This window comes from Hakea prostrata, chromosome 2 (assembly GCF_041222555.1).
Source record: "Hakea prostrata isolate BN-2017 chromosome 2, UWA_Hpros_2, whole genome shotgun sequence".
In the NCBI taxonomy this organism is placed as follows: domain Eukaryota; kingdom Viridiplantae; phylum Streptophyta; class Magnoliopsida; order Proteales; family Proteaceae; genus Hakea; species Hakea prostrata.
The window spans coordinates 55294427-55312927 of NC_142601.1; the positions used below are offsets into that span (position 1 = coordinate 55294427).

Here is an 18501-nt window from a genome sequence, read left to right on the forward strand (position 1 = left end):
TCCTACGTGGGGTTCCTTGTGGTAGTTTTGGAGGCAACGTTTGGGCTGCTTAGCCTGTTCGTTAAGCAGGAACGGGTGCATGGGGGTTTGGAAAGATACGATTAATGTCGAAAATGTATGTGACTGTTAGAGAAGGTATGATTTTTAAGGGGTGCTGTCGAAAAGGTATGTGACTGTTAGAGAATGTATGATTTTTAAGGGGTGCGGTTGTTTGATACCGGGTTTTTTGAGAAGGTTGATGTCTATTTAGGAGGGGTATTTTGATCTAAAAAAATATGTGCCACAAGTGTTGGAGGTTTTCCTTTTATATAGTAGTATGATATGATAAGATAGTATGATGATAGTATGATGATAGGATAGTATGATGGAAGTACGGAACCTAAAGTAGTTTTTTTTTTTTTTTGGGGTCGTGGTAAATTGGTAATAAAATCTAAAAGTAATTAATCACCTAATTTTCCCCATTATTTCTTACTCGACTAAACTGACTCGCAAATCAACCCGGCTTTAAGATCGCGTGGCGCCTGCAATCATCCTTTGATCCCTGCCGCGCGAATCGCGATACCGATTCCGATTTTGATGTCTGATCTGAAAATAAAGGTGTTGGGGTTATCCAGGCATTACGGAACTAAGGAAGGGTGTTTCCGTCACTGACAAAGAAAATGCCGCGGAATGGTGCCACCTCAAGACTTTCCGTGCGAGATCGAGGCTTTAACCGCTTTATTTTGAGAATATTTCCTTCGAAGTTCCCACTGGAAAATGTGCAGCTCTATTTCAGTATTTCTACCTCCGCATTCGGTATCTGTTTAAGCTTTTTTTTTTTTTTAAATTTTTATCTTAGATTGGGTTAGATGAATGGAATACCTGGAACCTAAAAAGCAAGAAGGCTTGAAGGGTCCAACTGTGAAGATTTGTTGACTGTGATTCCCAAAATTGGGTTCAACTTGGATATGGCAGATCTGAGACTCTAGATTTGTGGAGGTTCTGTTGCCAGTTACGCTGATGGATCCTCCTCTTGGTTTGATGAAATGCAGTGGGTAGTTGCTGATTTGTTGGATTTTGTTCATTCGTTCGTCGTTTCGATACACAGGTGAATGTTGCGTTTTTGAGAGTTTGAATTCAGATTATTGATAATAATGGTAGGCAAATTAGGTTGAATTTGAAACCGGATTCTTGTGGACAAAGATCAGAAAACAATGTCGATTTTGAACTGAGGTTTCAGTAAGAGGTTAGGCGCTGATTGATTTTGAGTTGTTGCATTCGTTGAATAGTCGAGCTACGCTTTGCGTTTAGGTTTTATACCGATTATAAGGCGTGAAGGGATTTGAGACTGACCTCAGGTTTCAGATCGAAACATTTCTGGAGCTGTGAGGGCTTGGATGTTTGTTTGACGAATTCTGTAATCGAAAGGAGATAAAGTCATGTTCTATGGGGCGACTGTATGGGATCCCTGGCTTATTCTTTCCCAGATTGTGTGCCTTCAATGTTTGTATTATGTCACTTTGGGACTATTCATTTTCCTTCTTGTTGGGACTCGGGTATCACGGATGAGCCTTATTTATTTCTTTGATTACTCTACTCTCACCATTTCCACGGTAACTGGTTGGTGTATCATTTTTTCGTTTCTACTCAGCGCGTTTGCCGGGTAAGGATCTCTTACTTCTTTTGGTATATGTTTTTCTTTTATTTGTTTTTTCATATACAAATGGTTTTGTTTTGCTGAATTCCATCTCATTTTAATATAGCAACGATTATTTTGGTGCATGCAGTTTCTTCGTCAAAGTGATACCATTTTTGTTTTTTTTTTTTCTTTTCCATGGGATTTCACTTGATCATGTTTACTCGTGTGCATACCATCGTGGGTATTGTAGAGTCAAGTGTTAGTGAGCACGTTCAGCAAGTTACTAACTTGAGTTGAATTTTTTTTTCTAAATGAAATTGAGTTAGATGCTTGGGTAATCACACCTGAATATGACTTCTATCTATTGCTGACTGTTAGAATTAGGAATTGGATTTTGGGCTCAACTGTAGCACCTGTGGCTGTTGGCTTTTGAGGGATCTACTGTTTAACTAAGAGCCACTGTTTATGTTTCTGAGTCAAGTAACATTAGGAGTTGTATAGAGTCAATAGGATGGTGAGATGTTACATTAGGTGTCGATGTAAAGCACATAAGAATTGGAAATATTGTACAAGTTGCATTTTTCTTAAGGGGGTGGGGGAGGGTTTTAAATTTGATGTCGTTATTTGTTAATTTTACTCAATCATTTTTTGTGTTGTCATCATTATTGTGGGTAGAAATTGCTCTAGATTTTTGCAGCTACAATAAGTGCTAATGCTCAAGTATATGGTGCTTTTCTTACTGATCTTAAAATTTTGCGGATTATTCATTTTGTACCATTTCCCGTAATTTTAAACTTGATGGAACTTGGCTTCTTGATTGTTGACTGTAGCTGAATTTGATAGGCAAACTTTGCGGGTTTCTGTTAAAAATTTAAAATGTTAGTGTAGTTGATGTAGAGGAAGGAGCAATCCTATCATAGTAGAAACCCAATCCAAAAATCAGCAAGCAATACAATACTGAAATACAAAAAAAAGAAAAAGAAGACTTGCCAGTTGTAGTGCCTCCTATAGAATTTGAAGAAAGGAATACGGCATTGTTCATCACCAATGATTTGGGATTGATATTTGATAGTGCAGTTGCATTAGACATTAATCCTGTATGGAGGTATATATCCAAGCGTGGGAGACCCCTAAGGTTCTGGTGGCAGTCCGATGGGCTGAGATTGACTTCGACTAGTTATATTATAGGCTGGGAACTTTTGTTGCATGGTGAACCTAATTTGTGAACTCATAAAATGAGGATACTTAACACATGGGCTTAGTGGTTTAGTGGCTGAGTTAGATTAAGATTTTAATAGTTTGTTAGAGTTCTATCTTGAGTTTACTTGCTTTATTGAGTGTATTAGAATGATCAGGGATATTTTTTATGAGTCAATTAGAAGGTATTTATATGTGCCATACAAACCCTCATCGATTAGAGATGATTTGCGTAGAATAAATGAGCCTTTTTTTTGGGGGGGGGGGGGGGTAGAATTTTCTAAGAGTTTTGATGCTGTAGAGTTGTGCAGGCAAATTGTTTCCTTAAAAATGCAAATTGATCTTTTCTCTTTTTGGTTCTTTTCCATTCATCTGATTTCTTCCCTTAACAACAGAGTTGCTTCTGTAATTCAAATTTTACCACCGATTATTGGGCCTGTTTACATTTAAGATGCATAATCTGAATTTTGAGATTGCATTAATTAGTGGTTTGGTTGTCCAGTTCCAACGTTCTAATTTCCAGTTGATCATTTTGGACTGAACGATCCACGTTGTCCTAGTTCCACTGCCCTTATAAGTTGATTTTTTTCCTTTTATTTTGGTTTTGTCTTGGTTTTATACGCATCTGAATTGGCAGAGGTTTTTTTTCTTCTAATTACCATTTGATCCTTGGACTAAATGATGCATGTTGTCCTAGTTCCACCATCCTCGTAAGTTGATTTTTTTTGGGTTTGTTTTGTTTTTTATACGCATCTGAATTGGGCTGAGGGGCTTATTTCTCCATGCAACATATTGTTTTTGGGCTTCAACTTTCATGAAGTAGAGTGAGATGTGGGTTCTTGGTACCACCTAACTTGTAATATGCTAGAGCCTGCTTGATTTCTATATATGTTGATTTCCTTTTGTTGGATACTTGATTGGTTTAGGTGTATATTGCCCTTTTTATCCATGTCTGGGTATTTCCTTTTCTTTAATTTCCCCCATCTAATATTGAACCTCACTTCAACATGCACCTATTGAAGTCCTTAGATATGTTGATTTTGTGCGTGATGCACAAGCAATATCAGTCCTAATACATTTGACTAACATGTTGGCTAAATTGCATTGACCTTGATTTAGAGAACAATAAGACAGAAATACTGAACACAATAACTAAAGAACCAACCAGCTGAAGAGGCTAATAAACTGGTAAAAAGTTTGCCTACACTGTTAGACAAGAACCAGAATAGGTCTAAAGCCCCTTCAGGTTCAAATTTAAATATTCAAAGAACAAGAAAGACATAAATAAAATCCCAAATAGATCAATGGAACTCAAATTAGATAGAAGAGAATGATGACATCTCAAATTAATAAGCACGAGCGAACCAGAGAAATAGTGAAATACATAATATAATCCTTAGGATCAGTGTTTTTGGTTTCAAAACCCTAACTTAATTCAGAAGTAGCTCACAAAGAACCAGTGTACATTAGGATCGTTAATAGTTGCCAACTTGCCATACATCATCAATAACATAAGTAAATTAGAAGTTGATGGTAAACAACAAAACAGAAGGCTGACCTCGAATTGTAAGGTAAGTGCTGCAGTTTAATCCAGTTGGATCGATTGGGCTCTTGGAGGATTTAATCAACCCTCCAAATATCACTGTTGATTTTTTGTTGTGGGGTTGGGAGGGGGGAGGTGGTTGACTTTAAGTCCTTCAATGGTGATAGCACTTTGCAGGGTAATAGAAACAGCTGCAGCTACAGCTGCATGTGTATAGAGGGCCTTCCTTGTCCCTGATGAGCAACAGCAGTACTGATTGGTGTGAAGAGATTTTCTGTTCCATCATGAATGCAGCAGCACGCAGGTGATGTCACATGTGATGCAGATTCATCACCAGATTGGGCTTCTTCCTTCGGGAATAAGTCTAGGTTAGGTTCTAGCATGTTAGGCCTCTGATCCTATGGGTTTCTGATAAGACCCTCACTAAACCCCCATTGATCCTTTACTTCTAACAAACAAATAGGAATTATCACTAGCAAGCTACTGAACTCAGAAACATATATCAGCAGGACAATATTGACTTAACAGTCATCTTCATTAAACAACACTGATCGGATATAACTCCTGAATACAAACTGTAATTCTACTAACTGATAAGGACTGCTGAGATTAATAAAAACTCAAAAAAACAAGAACAGCACCATAGCTATGCCATTCCCCAGAGGTTTCCCTCTCCCCAAGCACTCGCTTGCTTCCTTCTTTTCTCCCTCCCCCCTTCATCCCTCTCTCTCCTGCTTATATCTTCCCCCCTCTCTTCAGCCTCCGTAACAAACTCTAACAAACTGTTATGCTCCTATCCAATGTTCCTCTGCCACCTGGACTGTGGTTTCTGCTCCTCTGCCCATAGCAGAGTGGTGGTTACTGTTCAATAAGGGATTGCCATTTGTCCTCTCCCTTTCCCTTGTTGCGAGTGTTGCTGTATTCTCCCCTACACCAGCTGCTGCTACTGCTGTCTTGCCCTGCTTATTTCTACGTTTTTACACCTAGGTTATTAGGGGCCTATCAGTTTCCCATGCAATAGATCACTTTTAAGGGCTGAAGTAGGGTTGATTTGGTTGAGTACAGAACTAGCTCATATATTTAGTTTATCTTTATATTTTAATATTGAAAGAGTAGATCCTCTTCTGTTTTAATCAGTGGTCCGAATAAGTTATTTTAAGATATTCTCTTGTAGGCTTAGGGAGTATTCTTTTTCTGTTGTCTTTGTTTAAGTTTTTACCGTGGCTGGATTAAGAGTTCGTTTTGAGTCTATTTAAGTTTTATAGTACATACATTTTTCCTAATAGGTTAAGGATTGGATTAGGCCTTTCGTTTTTTCTGTATTGGAGTTCAGGAGTCTATTTTGAGTCTTTTATATAAGGTCTTAATAGGGGCAAGTGGGCATCTATTGAATTCAATATAATTAATGTAATTGTTTGCAAGTTGCTGCTGCTGCTGCTGCTGCCTTCTTCCTCCGTTGGATGCAAGGGACTTTAACTTGATGCTGCTTATCTCTCCTTTCTTATTTTATTGCTTTATTTTGTGCCATAATTTCTGGTACCTACTAACTTGCAGTTTTGTTCTGGACAGGGCGTTTTATTTGTTTCATTTGGTTGAGAGAGCTAAAAAGTGCATAGATTTTGCTGCCACTCTCTATATTGTCCATCTCTTTGTTTGCATACTTTATGGAGGTTGGCCATACTCAATTACTTGGTGGGTTGTAAGTGGTACTGGTCTTGCAGTAATGGCCTTGCTTGGTGAACGGCTGTGTATAAAACGTGAGCAAATTCCCATTACGCGATATCATTCAAGTGAGTGAATGTTTACCTTTTTCTGGTTGATTGTCCATGGAGAACTAGATTTCTAGAATAGCCATGGTTGCATCAACTTCCAAAGCATGCTTAGAGATGAGCTTTATGTTCCATTGACCATGCTGGTCAGTGATATGAGAATACAAGTCAAACAATATGGGAAAACAGAACCGCTTTGTGGAAGAGGCTTTCTGAAATAGGGAAATACGAAATTTGTAATGGTAATTTGCTTTTCAAGTAACAATTAATTTGTATTCAGACTGCCTTTCCCCTTTTTGCCCCATTCTAATACCAGACTGGGACAAGCTTATCTAATTTGAGAATGGTGGGTTTTATTTACCAAATGAATGAAGAAATCATTTATAGTCGTCTGAAGATGTAGTACAGATAATTGGTGGCACATTGTTTAGCTGGAACAGCTTTTGAGCTCAATTAGGGGTAGGCATTTGGTATTTTTTTGTGTTCACCAATGATCACTCACTGTTGCAGTGCTCTTTATATATATATATATAATTTTTGTGTTGTTACTGTTAAAGTTGCTGGTTATAGACCAAGATTATTGCCTATTGTTGGTTTGCAGCTACTTTTATGTTGCCTATCAACGGTACCTGATCCATTACTGATTGGGATGGAATGTGTAGTGAAATTCTTCTTTTATTGTTCCATCCACCCAGCTGCTTTTCAATGCCTTGATGTTAAGGCAATTACTTATGTGTGGTGTTATTGAGCAACTTGGTGACACTTCACCATACCTTGTGATGTTTATTATTTTTGGTGAAGTAGAAGGGGTCAAGTCACTCACAATTTGGTGTTCCTTATAGTTGTAATTTGTTGGGACTGTTTTGAGTCATAAACTTTTCTCATTGATAAAAGGCGGTACCTGCAATCCAAGTTTGTCTTCAATTTACATCATATAAAGCTAAAATGCATACTAATATGTTTGCATCTTGTTGTCACTGAGTAGGTGAAATATATTGTGACCTCACTTTTTTGCTTGCTGTCTTTTTCCCAAAGTGATATACTGCAGGATAACCTTGTCATTCACATGGACAGTGACAGCTTTTGAAAAGAGGGCAATGGTGAAGGTTTCTCCATTGTGACCAAGTGTCACAGTCTCAAGTCTGGATACAACCTCTCTGAAAAAGCAGGGGTAAGGCTGTGTACACTGTAACAGTATGAATTTATTACATTTCTTTCTTGTGGCCCACTATAGAACTTGAGTTGTTTTACACTTAACATCTTCATACACATAAGTGGTCCTTCATTAGCTAATGTGCTTCTGTAAGTATAAATAAACTCCTTAAAACTCCTAACTGTCTCGTACAGCCTCAAATTCTTATTCTTATCCTTCATCTTTTCGACTTCTTATACACAGCTTGCTGTTCTTCCCATCTTTGCTTCCTTTACATGGTTTCAGAGCGGGACTAACCAGTGGTTGTCCTCTGAGCTCCCTTTCAAGTATGCTGGTTTGTGGTCTCAACACCCTGTGTTGCATAATGTGTTTTGAGATCTGTTCAAATATGAACGTAAACTAGGGTTTCCTTCCTTGAGGTCTATTGTCCTTTGAGGTCCCTTTCAAGCAATGCTGATTTGTGGTCTGCAACAACCTTGTTTGTTTGATGAATTTAGTGAGGTTGTTTCTAGTTGTGACTTGTGAGTTTCCTAAGGCTATTTGTCCATTGTGTGCTTTTCCATTCTTGGGGTTTTAGAGTGATTTCATTGATGACATCATTATTCAGGTAATGATTTATTTGGTGTTTAAACCTTGTGAGCTTATCTGCTATGACATTCCAAATGGAGGACTTGGGAGTTCTCCGATATTTTCTGAGCGCTGATGTAATTTGTTACTGTAGGGTGTTATATGTCTCAGAGGAAATATATTTTCGGTCTTTTTATTTGAGATTGTTACACTTGGCTGTAAATCTATTGATATTACCATGGATCCTCATTTGGAGGTTGAGGCTTGTGATGAAGAGAATTCTTTGGATAGTTCTGTTATACTACTAAATCTGGCAACCCTTGTTTTATGGAAAAGCCTAAGCAAACCCGTTGGAAGGTAGCATACTGTATCCTGATGTATCTTAAGGGTGATCCAAATGTCAGTTGGTCTTGTCATCGTCATGGTCTTCACTATATAATTGGTTATTCTGATGCTGACTGGGTTGGTGTTGATGGTTTTGCGGAGATCCACTATTGGATAGTGTACATTAACCGGTGGGATCATTATTACCTGGCAAAGCAACAAAAATGCAACAGTAGCTTGGTGTAGTGCTAAACATAGGGTCACAGCTCATAATGAAACTGAGTTTGGTAATAAAGGCTTTATCTCAGGAGCTTGGTTTTCCAATTAGTAAGTCTATATATATATATATATACATACATTGCTTGTAGTTAAATTTGCAATGTAGCAAACCAAGTATATGATGCTGATTGTTGTTTTAAGCATGATGAAGCGTGGAGAATTCAGTTTCTACTCTTTTTATTGACTTTCAAGCTGGGTTATTCACTTATTTGCTTGTCAAAAATTTGATTCAGAAGAGTGTTTCCTCGATGATGCCCTAAGTTTTGGGCATGAGTGGGAGTAGATATGCTCTAACTTGAGGGAAGTGTTAAAGTTGCCAGTTCTTGACCAATATTTTTGTCTATTGTAGGTATGGTTTGTTTTATTTCTTTTGCTTGATTTCTTGATTATGACTTAAGCTGTTAAGAACCTACATGTAATATAGTGCCAATACAATAAGGATTCCGTAGTTTGTATTCTTATCTTCTGTTAATATAAACAGGGAGGGTTACGGTAAGACTAGCTGAGTATTCTCTGTAATAACACGGTAACAGTAATAAAGATTAATCTGGGCTCCAAATACATCAAAACCTCTTGTTATAAGAGCTCAACGGGATTCTTAATTTTATTAATACATTTTTATCCCATATTTAGGGGGAAAAGTGGGGGAAAAACTAAAAAAAAGTAAATTCCTCTTTTAGGATAGCATATAATTCTACACTAGTTATATAAGGTCTCCAACATTTGACAAATAATTATAGTGTTCATGGTGAGAGGCTGCTAGGCATTCATGGCTGACCCTTAAACAGCGACAGAGATATGGCAGAAACAGCTTCCCCAACAGTCAGATACAGCGCGTCCATTCCAAATGACTCTATGCTGGTAGATTTGTGGAGCTTTTCCATTACTTCTGCAACAGGATTTGCCAACACAAGCTACAAGAGGAGCCCAGAAATTCAAAGTCAGTAAAGAAACTGGTAATGAGATTTTGAAGTAATTCTTTTTCTTGGGCTTCTATACATGCATTAGATAGACAACTCTACCTTAATTGACCGTTTCTCCAGCATCTTTTTGAGTTCACTCAGTGCATCAATACCACTTGTATCAATGGCTGTCACAGCTGAGCAACAGATAACGGTTTTGTGTTAGCGATGTAAAACCTTTAGATGATATATAGAGAGTAAATAAATAAATGAACCCAACTTACCGGTCATGTCCAAAATTAAGTACTTGATAGAGTAATCGTTGTTTGCCTGGATTCTTTCTTCCTCTTCTCTAATCCATCTTAATATTCTGCCAAACAACAAATAAGCTGAATTCAGGGCAAAATATTAACCAAAGAAAGACTTTCCATGACACCATGGTTATATATTTGAGATCAGCAAACTCTGGATTGGAATCGGTCAAGACAAGTCCCGATTTCAGCCTATACTTGACCAAAACCTGGGTTAAGGTAATTTGATGCCGATTCAAGACTGATTCTAACCCAGATAAGAATTAGCCAAGCCTGATCCGGATCTTTATTCTGGGGGTGTGAGACCCAGTTTGGATCACTGAGTCACCCAGTCAATGGCCGAGTTTGCTCTTTGGTCCTTGTGAATATAAATCTTAAAATGCGAAAACAAACCTTTCTTGGAGGTAATTAGAATTTGCAAAGTAGATGGGCGATTCGATTCCAAGGATGAGGAAGCAAGGAACTCTCTTAGCTTCTCCATAACGGCTTAGATTTTGGTAGATTTGTGTCCCCGGAATGTTCCCCAAAAGAACTGTGTTTGGCCTCGTCACATGCAACAAAATCTTGAAGATTGATATTCCGATCTGAAATTTTCCGGCCATTTTGTTAGATTCCGATCGAACCCATCAAATTTTTTTTTCATACTAAAAAACCAGGTCATCAGTATTCCCCACCATCTCCTATGGGTTGGCCCAGTTTGACTTTGGAGTGCGAATAGAATCTTTTAAAGGGGCCTTTTAAGTACTGGGCCAAACGGGCCAATTTAATAATTTTAGCACCTTTTTTCAGGCATGCTTTATGGGTGAATATTTTTTTTTTGCCCAATGGGCTCCACTCTGCTGTACATACACTATAGATTGGGCTAGCTTGATATGAAATAAGTTAAAGGACTTGACTTACACACGTTCCATCAGTTTCAGAGCTTTTGGCACATTGATCTAAGTACCCAACAATGAAAAAAACATCTTTCATGTTAAACCTTCCATTGATGTTGCCTATGTGTGTGAGTGTCATTGGTAAGACATGCTAAAGAGATGTGTTACATAGAGCACTTCATGCAGGTCAAGAGGGGGGAATAGATGCTATTATGAAGGGGTGAATGCATGACCAAGAGAAGGAAAAGAAGCTTACAGCAATGGCTAGACCAGTCTGGACAGAGAGGAAGAGAACACCAAAGAAAGCACAGAGACAAGACAAGAAATCAAGCTTGTCAACCTTCCACAATTTGAATGCACTTCGGTAGTCGATTAACCCGATAACGGCTGTTATAATTATCGCTGCCAACACTAGATTCGGAGTATACTTGAACAGAGGCATCAGGAACAGTAGTGTCACTAGCACGGTTGCCGCCATTATTAAGTTTGAAACTACTGTTTGGGCTCCAGCATTATAATTTACAGCAGAGCGAGAGAAGGATCCTGATGGACATTCAAGCAAATAAGAGTTATGAATCATGTCAGTAGTTTTTTCATTGAATGAATCAAGTAATCCAGATGAGTAACTCACCACTAGTAACATAGCATGAGGAGCAAGAACCAGCCATGTTCATCATGCCAATTGCCATCATTTCTTTATTCCCATCAACTTGGTAATTTTTTAGGGAAGCAAAGGTCCTTCCGACTGCAATTCCCTCCTATGAAATGACAATATATATAGATGAAAACTTAAGTTAGAAAGGCAAATAAGTGGAAATCATTACTTCAAAACAAAAAGAGATCTGGTTTGTAGAACTCACAGTGAGGGATAAGATTCCAGTTATGATCCCTGTTTTAATAGCAACAGAAAGGAAAGGTCCATTAAAGTAGAGCATGTTTGCTGAAGGTGGGTTTAGACCTTCCGGTAAATGTCCAATCTGGGAGATAAGCAGAAGCCAGAAAGTGAGAATCAACTGGCTACCATATAATTCTCTGAGAAAAGCTTTCTCCTGTTAAGTAAAATAGAAAGAAATTTCTTACTATGGCGATGTGATCAATAACTTTCTCTCTGATGACGAAAACCAAAACAGTTGACACAATAACCGACGTTAACGGAGCTGCTGCAGAGACCCAGAAAAGCTTGGGATTCCTCAAGCTCTGATATTTAACCAAAGGGAGAGGAAACAAAAATCATAAAATTTTGTTAACAAAACCGAGGAACTTTGAAATATATGGAAAATAGGAAACATCTTTACTTGAAAGGTGATAGTAAAAACTCACAATATGTCTTGTTGCCAATAGAAAGATCAAGAAACACATGCCCATCACTATGGTTTGCCATGACCACTGCAAATTAAAGTAATTGATTCACTGAAGGTGGAACTTTCTTTATTGTGTATGTTTGTGTGAGATTTTGGGTTTTATTGCTTACCTCTTGTCTGTGATGTAGAACAGATGATATCACAGGAACAATTTGCATCTTGCTTGTGAAGTGAGCGATTCCAAGCAACCCTTTCAGTTGTTGCAGGGATACTATAATTGCTGCCCCAGCCATGAACCCAATCAGGGTAGCTTTGGAGAGGAAATCGACAATGAAACCTAACCTGTAATTAATCAAAGCAAGGAGGCACATGATTCATGTTTAGGTGGTCTGGAAAGAGAAGAAGAGTATGAATAGTTCATACCTAAGCAGTCCAAGAGAAGCCTGAAATAGTCCAGCAAAGAAGGTGGCAGTGAAGGCCAGCTGAAGATAGAGAACTGGATCTGCAGCATGAGCAACTGCCTCTTCAAGCATTGAGCCCATGACAAGGGATGCTATTGACACTGGTCCTACAGCAAGATGTTTGGAACTCCCAAGGATAGCATAGATCAATGGTGGAACAAAGCTGGAGTCTGCAAAAAAAAAAAATCCATTAAGGGAAGATGAGAAGAAAGGATTAAATAAGTTTATTGAGTATTTGTTATCCATTGTTGAATCAGAACAGAGAACTTACAAAGCCCGATTATGGGAGGCAAATTTGCAAGCTTTGCATAACTAATTCCCTACATGAAAGATAAAACAAATTCAGCTCCCCTAAGAAATCCTGCTTCTTCTTTTCCCCCATTTTCTTAGAAAACAGACCCATGAGAAAATTTTCCTCAAACATTTCCTTTTAGTTCAAATTCCAGAACCAAAAAACCAGACTCTGTTACTGAAACCAAGAACATGAGATAAACAGAGCAGAAGGTTTCAGCTTTCATGGTTACCTGTGGAATTGCCAAACTGGCAATGGTGAGTCCAGAGATAACATCAGACTTAAGAAGGCTGAGATTGTAAGTTGGTCCCCACTGAAATATGGGAAAGAGATACTGAAGAGACAGAATGAATTTCCTCAAGCGACTCTGGTTTTTGAGCCTATAAAGAGGATCATCTGGGAAGAAAATCTCCGAAAGCCTATGTCTAAGCCTTTCACAACCAGAAGTGTTGGGTGGCAAACACACTCTGTGTACTTCTAATGGTGGCAAAGAATCAGTCTGGATTTTCAAAGTGGTTTCCTGCCCTGCAACTCTATTGGAGTTGACACCCATTTCTCTCTCTCAGAGCCACCCAAACTTGTTGAAGAAACAACTTAGGTGGTTCAGAGACTGGTTTGGAAACCCAAAGAAACTAGAGTAGTTTAGAGCTTCAAAGGGGGAGATTCGAAGATCAAAATACAAAGTGGTTCATATTTATAGACTCTCACACACACACAGAGACACAAAGAGGAGCAGAGAAAGAAAGTCCACCTTTTTCATGACTGTATGAACGTTTCTAAAAGATTTATCGGAGAATGAGAAATTGAAATTACCATAAGAAGTCAATAGTCTCAGGACCAGAGAGACGAGTAAAGATCGAGCAATGTTGGATGTGAAGACACTTTTCCAGTTGGAGCTTAAGATACGAAACATTTTTAATTAATAGAAAAAGAACAATATTCATTCCTATGGGCCCTACAAAACACACTTAGAGAGATTCTCTGATTTCTACTGTTGTATTAATTCTAGCCATCTGATCTAACAGAATGTTTTGAGAATGCACTGATTAAATGTTTCTTGATCATTCTAGTTGCAATGTATGAGAAGAACGAGGACTTGAAGGTGTTTTTTTTAAGGGTTTGAGACCCTAAACAGAATAAAATCCTTGGTTTTATTTGAAGGGTTGAATTTCACTGCCTTCATATCTGGAAATGTGGTGGGAATCAATCAGGACCAATCATTTTATATTAGCGTGTGCTCTTTTGCTTGCATTACATGAACAAAAAGATTCCTTCCATCCAATCAGATTTCTATTTCAGATTTTTGAGTGAGGGACAGAATGCAAGCTTTTAGGGTAATTGTTTTGCAGGTAAAACCAATACAAAGAGTGAAGGAAAAAGATGAAATTAAATTCTTATTAACCTGAACCATTTAAAACTCACTGGTCCAATTCGGATTGAACCGAACCAAATCTCTATCGAGCCATAATTCTCATCTTCTTAAGTTTCAAATACCTAATTCAAGATACATACCCTTGAGAAACTCAATCTTAAACATACATAGCCCATAGGATTTGGATTAGAAAATGGAAAAGAAAAAAAATCTTTACATGCAAGAGGGAGTTTTTTTGTTGTTAAATGTCATTTTAGTGCCATGTTTGAGTGGTTAGAATTAAATTTCCCAAGATTCTATCAGATTCTGATGCTAAATAGATTAAAGGGTGGTAAAACTTTCTCACTGCAATATATTAGACTGATTGTTCAGTAAGGGGTTCAAATTTAATTTGTCTAAAGAAGTTCCAACCTTGATAGAAAAACTTGAAAGACCAGTTCCAATCAGTTCGCGATTCCCAAGATTCGAACTCATCAACCTTGATAATTGTTTCCACTCATTTTGTGCATGCATTAAACATTCCAAGGTTCCTGGTAGGTACAGGTCTCTCTCTCTCTCTCTCTGTGGTTTTGAATCAGTCAAGTATAGAAGGATAGAAGGGAAGATGTTTCATGTTGATGATACAACACAATAGCCATTGGTTTCTTCTTTATACCAAAATGAAGCCATTAAAATATATTTTGATTGTTCTATATATCTACCAGGTTTGACCAGCCTTCTTGCTGATGCTATTTCCATTGAACCAAACTAGCTAAACTAGGGTTGGTCATATAAAACCTACTTCAGCTGGCTAATCCAGACCCTCAAGCAACAAAATTAATGTTGGACTGTCTGCTAGCTACTGCCTTATATATCTCTTAATGGGTAGGTACAGGTTCTCTGCTTCTCTATCTCTCTCTCTCAGTTTGGAGACCAATAATAGATAGAAAAAGAAAAACCCAGATTAGATACTTCTTGCCAATAATTTGTTTAAAAAGATCCAAAGGCTGTAGAAGTGGGCAAATGGGAAGAGAATGAGAAAAAGAATAGCTTAAGAAGAGAACTTTTTGGTGGGATAAAATGGTTTAGTCTTGCTAATACCTGGGTCCCTAGCTAGGTGGAGTGCACTTCCACTAAATAAGCATATAGATTCTGAAATCAATATTCATGAAAGGGGTTCTAATAATGGTTTGAGCATCATTTTCCACTATACTCTCTCCTTAGGTGGATGATGACTAATACTGATCTCTGATCTGATCCAAGCTTAATTACCTCTTCTTCTATTTTTATTTTATTTTTCTCTCAGCAACCAAGATGGAATGAAACTGCATGCATCGATCCAGAAACTGCTGTGTTTCATTCTAGCTACTTTGTGGTTGTTAATTTTGATGTTTATTGGTGATTAATGGTGTATGTATAGTAATCCCATAACAATACGGGATCCTTCAAAATGGGTCAGAATTTAATCAAAGCCCTGGAACTCAAATCGGTCAGAATCAGCCCAAACATGCCTTAACCCTGGATCTTGTTGTATTGGAGTTCTTGTTGTCTGCTTGTAAATTTCATGAGTTTAGAGGAGGAGAACAAAAAAAATAAAAAATCAGTCCAAACATGCCTCAAACCCTAGTTTTGGAGTGAATCAAATTACCTGAAACCAGTTCTTGAGATGAAATAGATTAGATAGATCAGAGTTTTGGAGTGAATCAAATTACCTGAAACCAGTTCTTGAGATGAAATAGATCCATCATTTTCATGCATTCAATGGAGACCCAATATTTCTAGAGGAAAGCCATTTCCCATTTAGTTAGTATGTCTATTTAAATTAAAGCAGTACTTAGTCATTTAAGTTCAACTTGCAGAAATCTCTATTTGGATCTCATAAAAAGCATAAACTTGCAATAAATAGACAAACATTGGAGTTGTTTGATCAGGTTAACTTCATAGCACCTAGGTGGTTAGGTAGTCATTTGTGGTTGAAAAATCATCAGGATAAATTAATTAGAGAAGTGAACACAATTAAGAAAACAACCTAAAGCTTATTTGAAAGAACGATATTGAAAAAAAAAACAGACAAATCAATTTACTTAGGTAAGATATAAATAGAGTAGATTGGATTTGTTATTTGTATCATTGCATGGTCTATGAACTCTCTCAACCTTTGCTAGCTTTAGCATCTTTTCTTCTATTGTTAATTGCTAACCAATAATAATAAAGATATCCTAAGTTTATCTCTAACAATAATCAAACGATTAGTGCTATAATTTGGTAGGAGACTTTCAACAATGTACTTGATGATAATATAATTAGGGTTGCTTTTAGGATTATCAATTTCTTTATATAATTCCATGTTGATGCCACATGATCGATTACTTGATAATTATATCTCCATTTTTATATTTTGATTTACCATGAAAATCCAATCTTATAAATAAAGGGAATATAGTCTATTTTGTGTCTAACTCCTTATCATATGCAAGGTTTAAAGTATCGGTATCGAGTATCGCATCGGTCAGGTGATTTTAAGAGACGTATCGTCCTGTATCAAGTATTGTATCGCTCTGGCTAATATATTTTAGTGTAATTTAATGGAGAGACGTATCGAGATGTATCGTATAGGTTGGGTCAAATAAAGATACGTATCGGCTAGTATCGTATGGTATCGTGAGATACTTTAAACCTTGATCATATGATGCATTATTTTCAATGTATAAGACTCTTTTCTGTCCTATCAGCACCCATTATTGAGAATCATAGAAAAAAATTCGAGGAAAACTCAAGTTTCAACTAGGTGAAAATGGAAAGCCTAGGTGGGAAACTGAAAATTTTCGAGGAAACTTAGGATTTTTTTGTGCAGGTTTTGATATAAAGTTTCTACAGGTTTTAGGGAGCATTTCAGGGTGAGACTTTGCATATAAGCTAATTAGAATATAAAGAACACATTAACTGTATTTTGCTAAAAAAATTGATGTAGATATGTCATTTAAATTACATAACATCAATGTAGAATTGTTCGAGAAGTACACAATAAACTTATCTACTTAAGTACATAACATTCAATATATAATGTATAATTTCAAAACATCAAATACAAAGTAACTAACAATAAAAGGAAAGTACAACTTAATGCCAAACGGAATGCCTCGGTGGATCTATCTTGTGAGCCAAGTAGTACTATGCCTGTAACATTTTCTCCTCCAACCAACGAACATAGACATCCCATGAAATTTTTCGTTGAAATATCGGATAATAGAAAAGGTAAAACTTTTCTCTATGCACGTGAACACTAATCTCATTTACATCAGATTTCACGCAGCCCAAAACCCTCAATTAATGCCTTGCATAGTAATACACAATATACATTAATACAGCCAAAACCCTCAATTAATGCCTTGCATAGTAATACACAATATACACTAATACAGTAATACTCTTCAGTCTTCATCCAGCCATTCACGCAACCCTATCTTCTCTTTGGGGTTGCGTGCATCACCTTGTTTTTTTCTCTCTCTCTCTCTCTCTCTCTCTCTCTCTCTCTCTCTCTCTCTCTCTCTTCTTCTTCTTCTTTTCCTTTCCGGCGAAACACGGCCAGAGACAGCCAACGGCGGCACAGCACACGCACAAGCAGCCAAAACCAGGAGAGAGAGAAAGAAAGCAGAGCCAAGAGAACCGAGAGAACGAGACACACGAGCGACAAGAACCCCCCATAAGGGAGGAGGAACAAGAAGGGGAGACAAGGCAGAACAAGGTAAGAAACAGGGGCAGAACAGGGAACAGAGACAAGAACAGGATGAGACCAGAATCTCCCCCAGAAGGGGCAAGGAGCCCAAGGACAAGGGGCAGCCCAGGGGCCCATGAAAAACCAGGGCCTATGATAAAGGGCGGCACCCCCACCACCGGAGCCCGCGTGCACGGGAACCCCAAGTCAGAACGCCACAAGCGCGGCCCAACGCCGCCGGCAACCCCCACCACCAAAACCCGACGGAGGCACCCCACGGGCAACGACCGCCAAAGCCGCCCCGCAAGGAGGAGCTGTAGGTGCCCGAGAAACCCACGACTAGGACCTCCGCACCCGGAAGGCTCAACAACGCATGGAAGACAGGAGGATAAGCGGTGGGAGGCAGGGAAGAAACACCCACCCCAGACGAACGGGCCCAACCGACGGACAGCCGGCACCCGCAAGGACGAAGGGGGAGAACCACCAGACCAACCCCGCAAAGGGGGGCACCGGGCCACCCACCGGGCGCAAGAGACAGCCACACCAACCCCGCCGGGAGGCGGCAACCGGGGGCACACGCCGAACCCCAGAGTCCGACCCCCGGCCGGCGCCGGGACACCCCGCCCAAGAGGCGCCAAAGGGACGCCCCGGCCCCCAAGCATGGCCGAAAGAAGCGGCCCCCAGTCCCGACGGGGACCAACAAGGGCTCCCCCCAAAGCACACCGTAAGAAGGCAAGGACGACCGACCCGGCAAGAACCAGCCAAGCACCAAGCGAGCGCCAGCACGACCGACAAGCCACGGGCCCAAGCCCAAGCACCGACCCGGCAACCCCGAAGGGCGGC

General features: G+C 38.8%; 2 protein-coding genes across 2 annotated transcripts; one reads left to right on the forward strand and one right to left on the reverse strand.

The window, feature by feature from the left end:
- Nucleotides 1–735: 735 nt before the first annotated feature.
- On the forward strand, nucleotides 736–8473 carry LOC149024986 (uncharacterized). The gene is made up of 2 exons (XM_089145174.1): nucleotides 736–1642; nucleotides 5928–8473. Exons 1-2 carry the CDS (start codon nucleotides 1419–1421, stop codon nucleotides 6154–6156), a joined length of 453 nt encoding a protein of 150 aa, XP_089001300.1. The 5' UTR covers nucleotides 736–1418; the 3' UTR covers nucleotides 6157–8473.
- Nucleotides 8474–8953: 480 nt separating this feature from the next.
- Nucleotides 8954–13290, reverse strand: SULTR3;4 (sulfate transporter 3;4). The gene is made up of 13 exons (XM_089145173.1): nucleotides 12825–13290; nucleotides 12572–12620; nucleotides 12263–12470; nucleotides 12010–12181; nucleotides 11859–11924; nucleotides 11619–11735; nucleotides 11399–11515; nucleotides 11170–11296; nucleotides 10795–11081; nucleotides 10057–10247; nucleotides 9637–9722; nucleotides 9473–9549; nucleotides 8954–9364 (listed from the first exon to the last, which is right to left on the reverse strand). The coding sequence occupies exons 1-13, from the start codon at nucleotides 13143–13145 to the stop codon at nucleotides 9218–9220; spliced, it is 1965 nt and encodes a 654-aa protein (XP_089001299.1). The 5' UTR covers nucleotides 13146–13290; the 3' UTR covers nucleotides 8954–9217.
- Between the last annotated feature and the right edge of the window lie 5211 nt (nucleotides 13291–18501).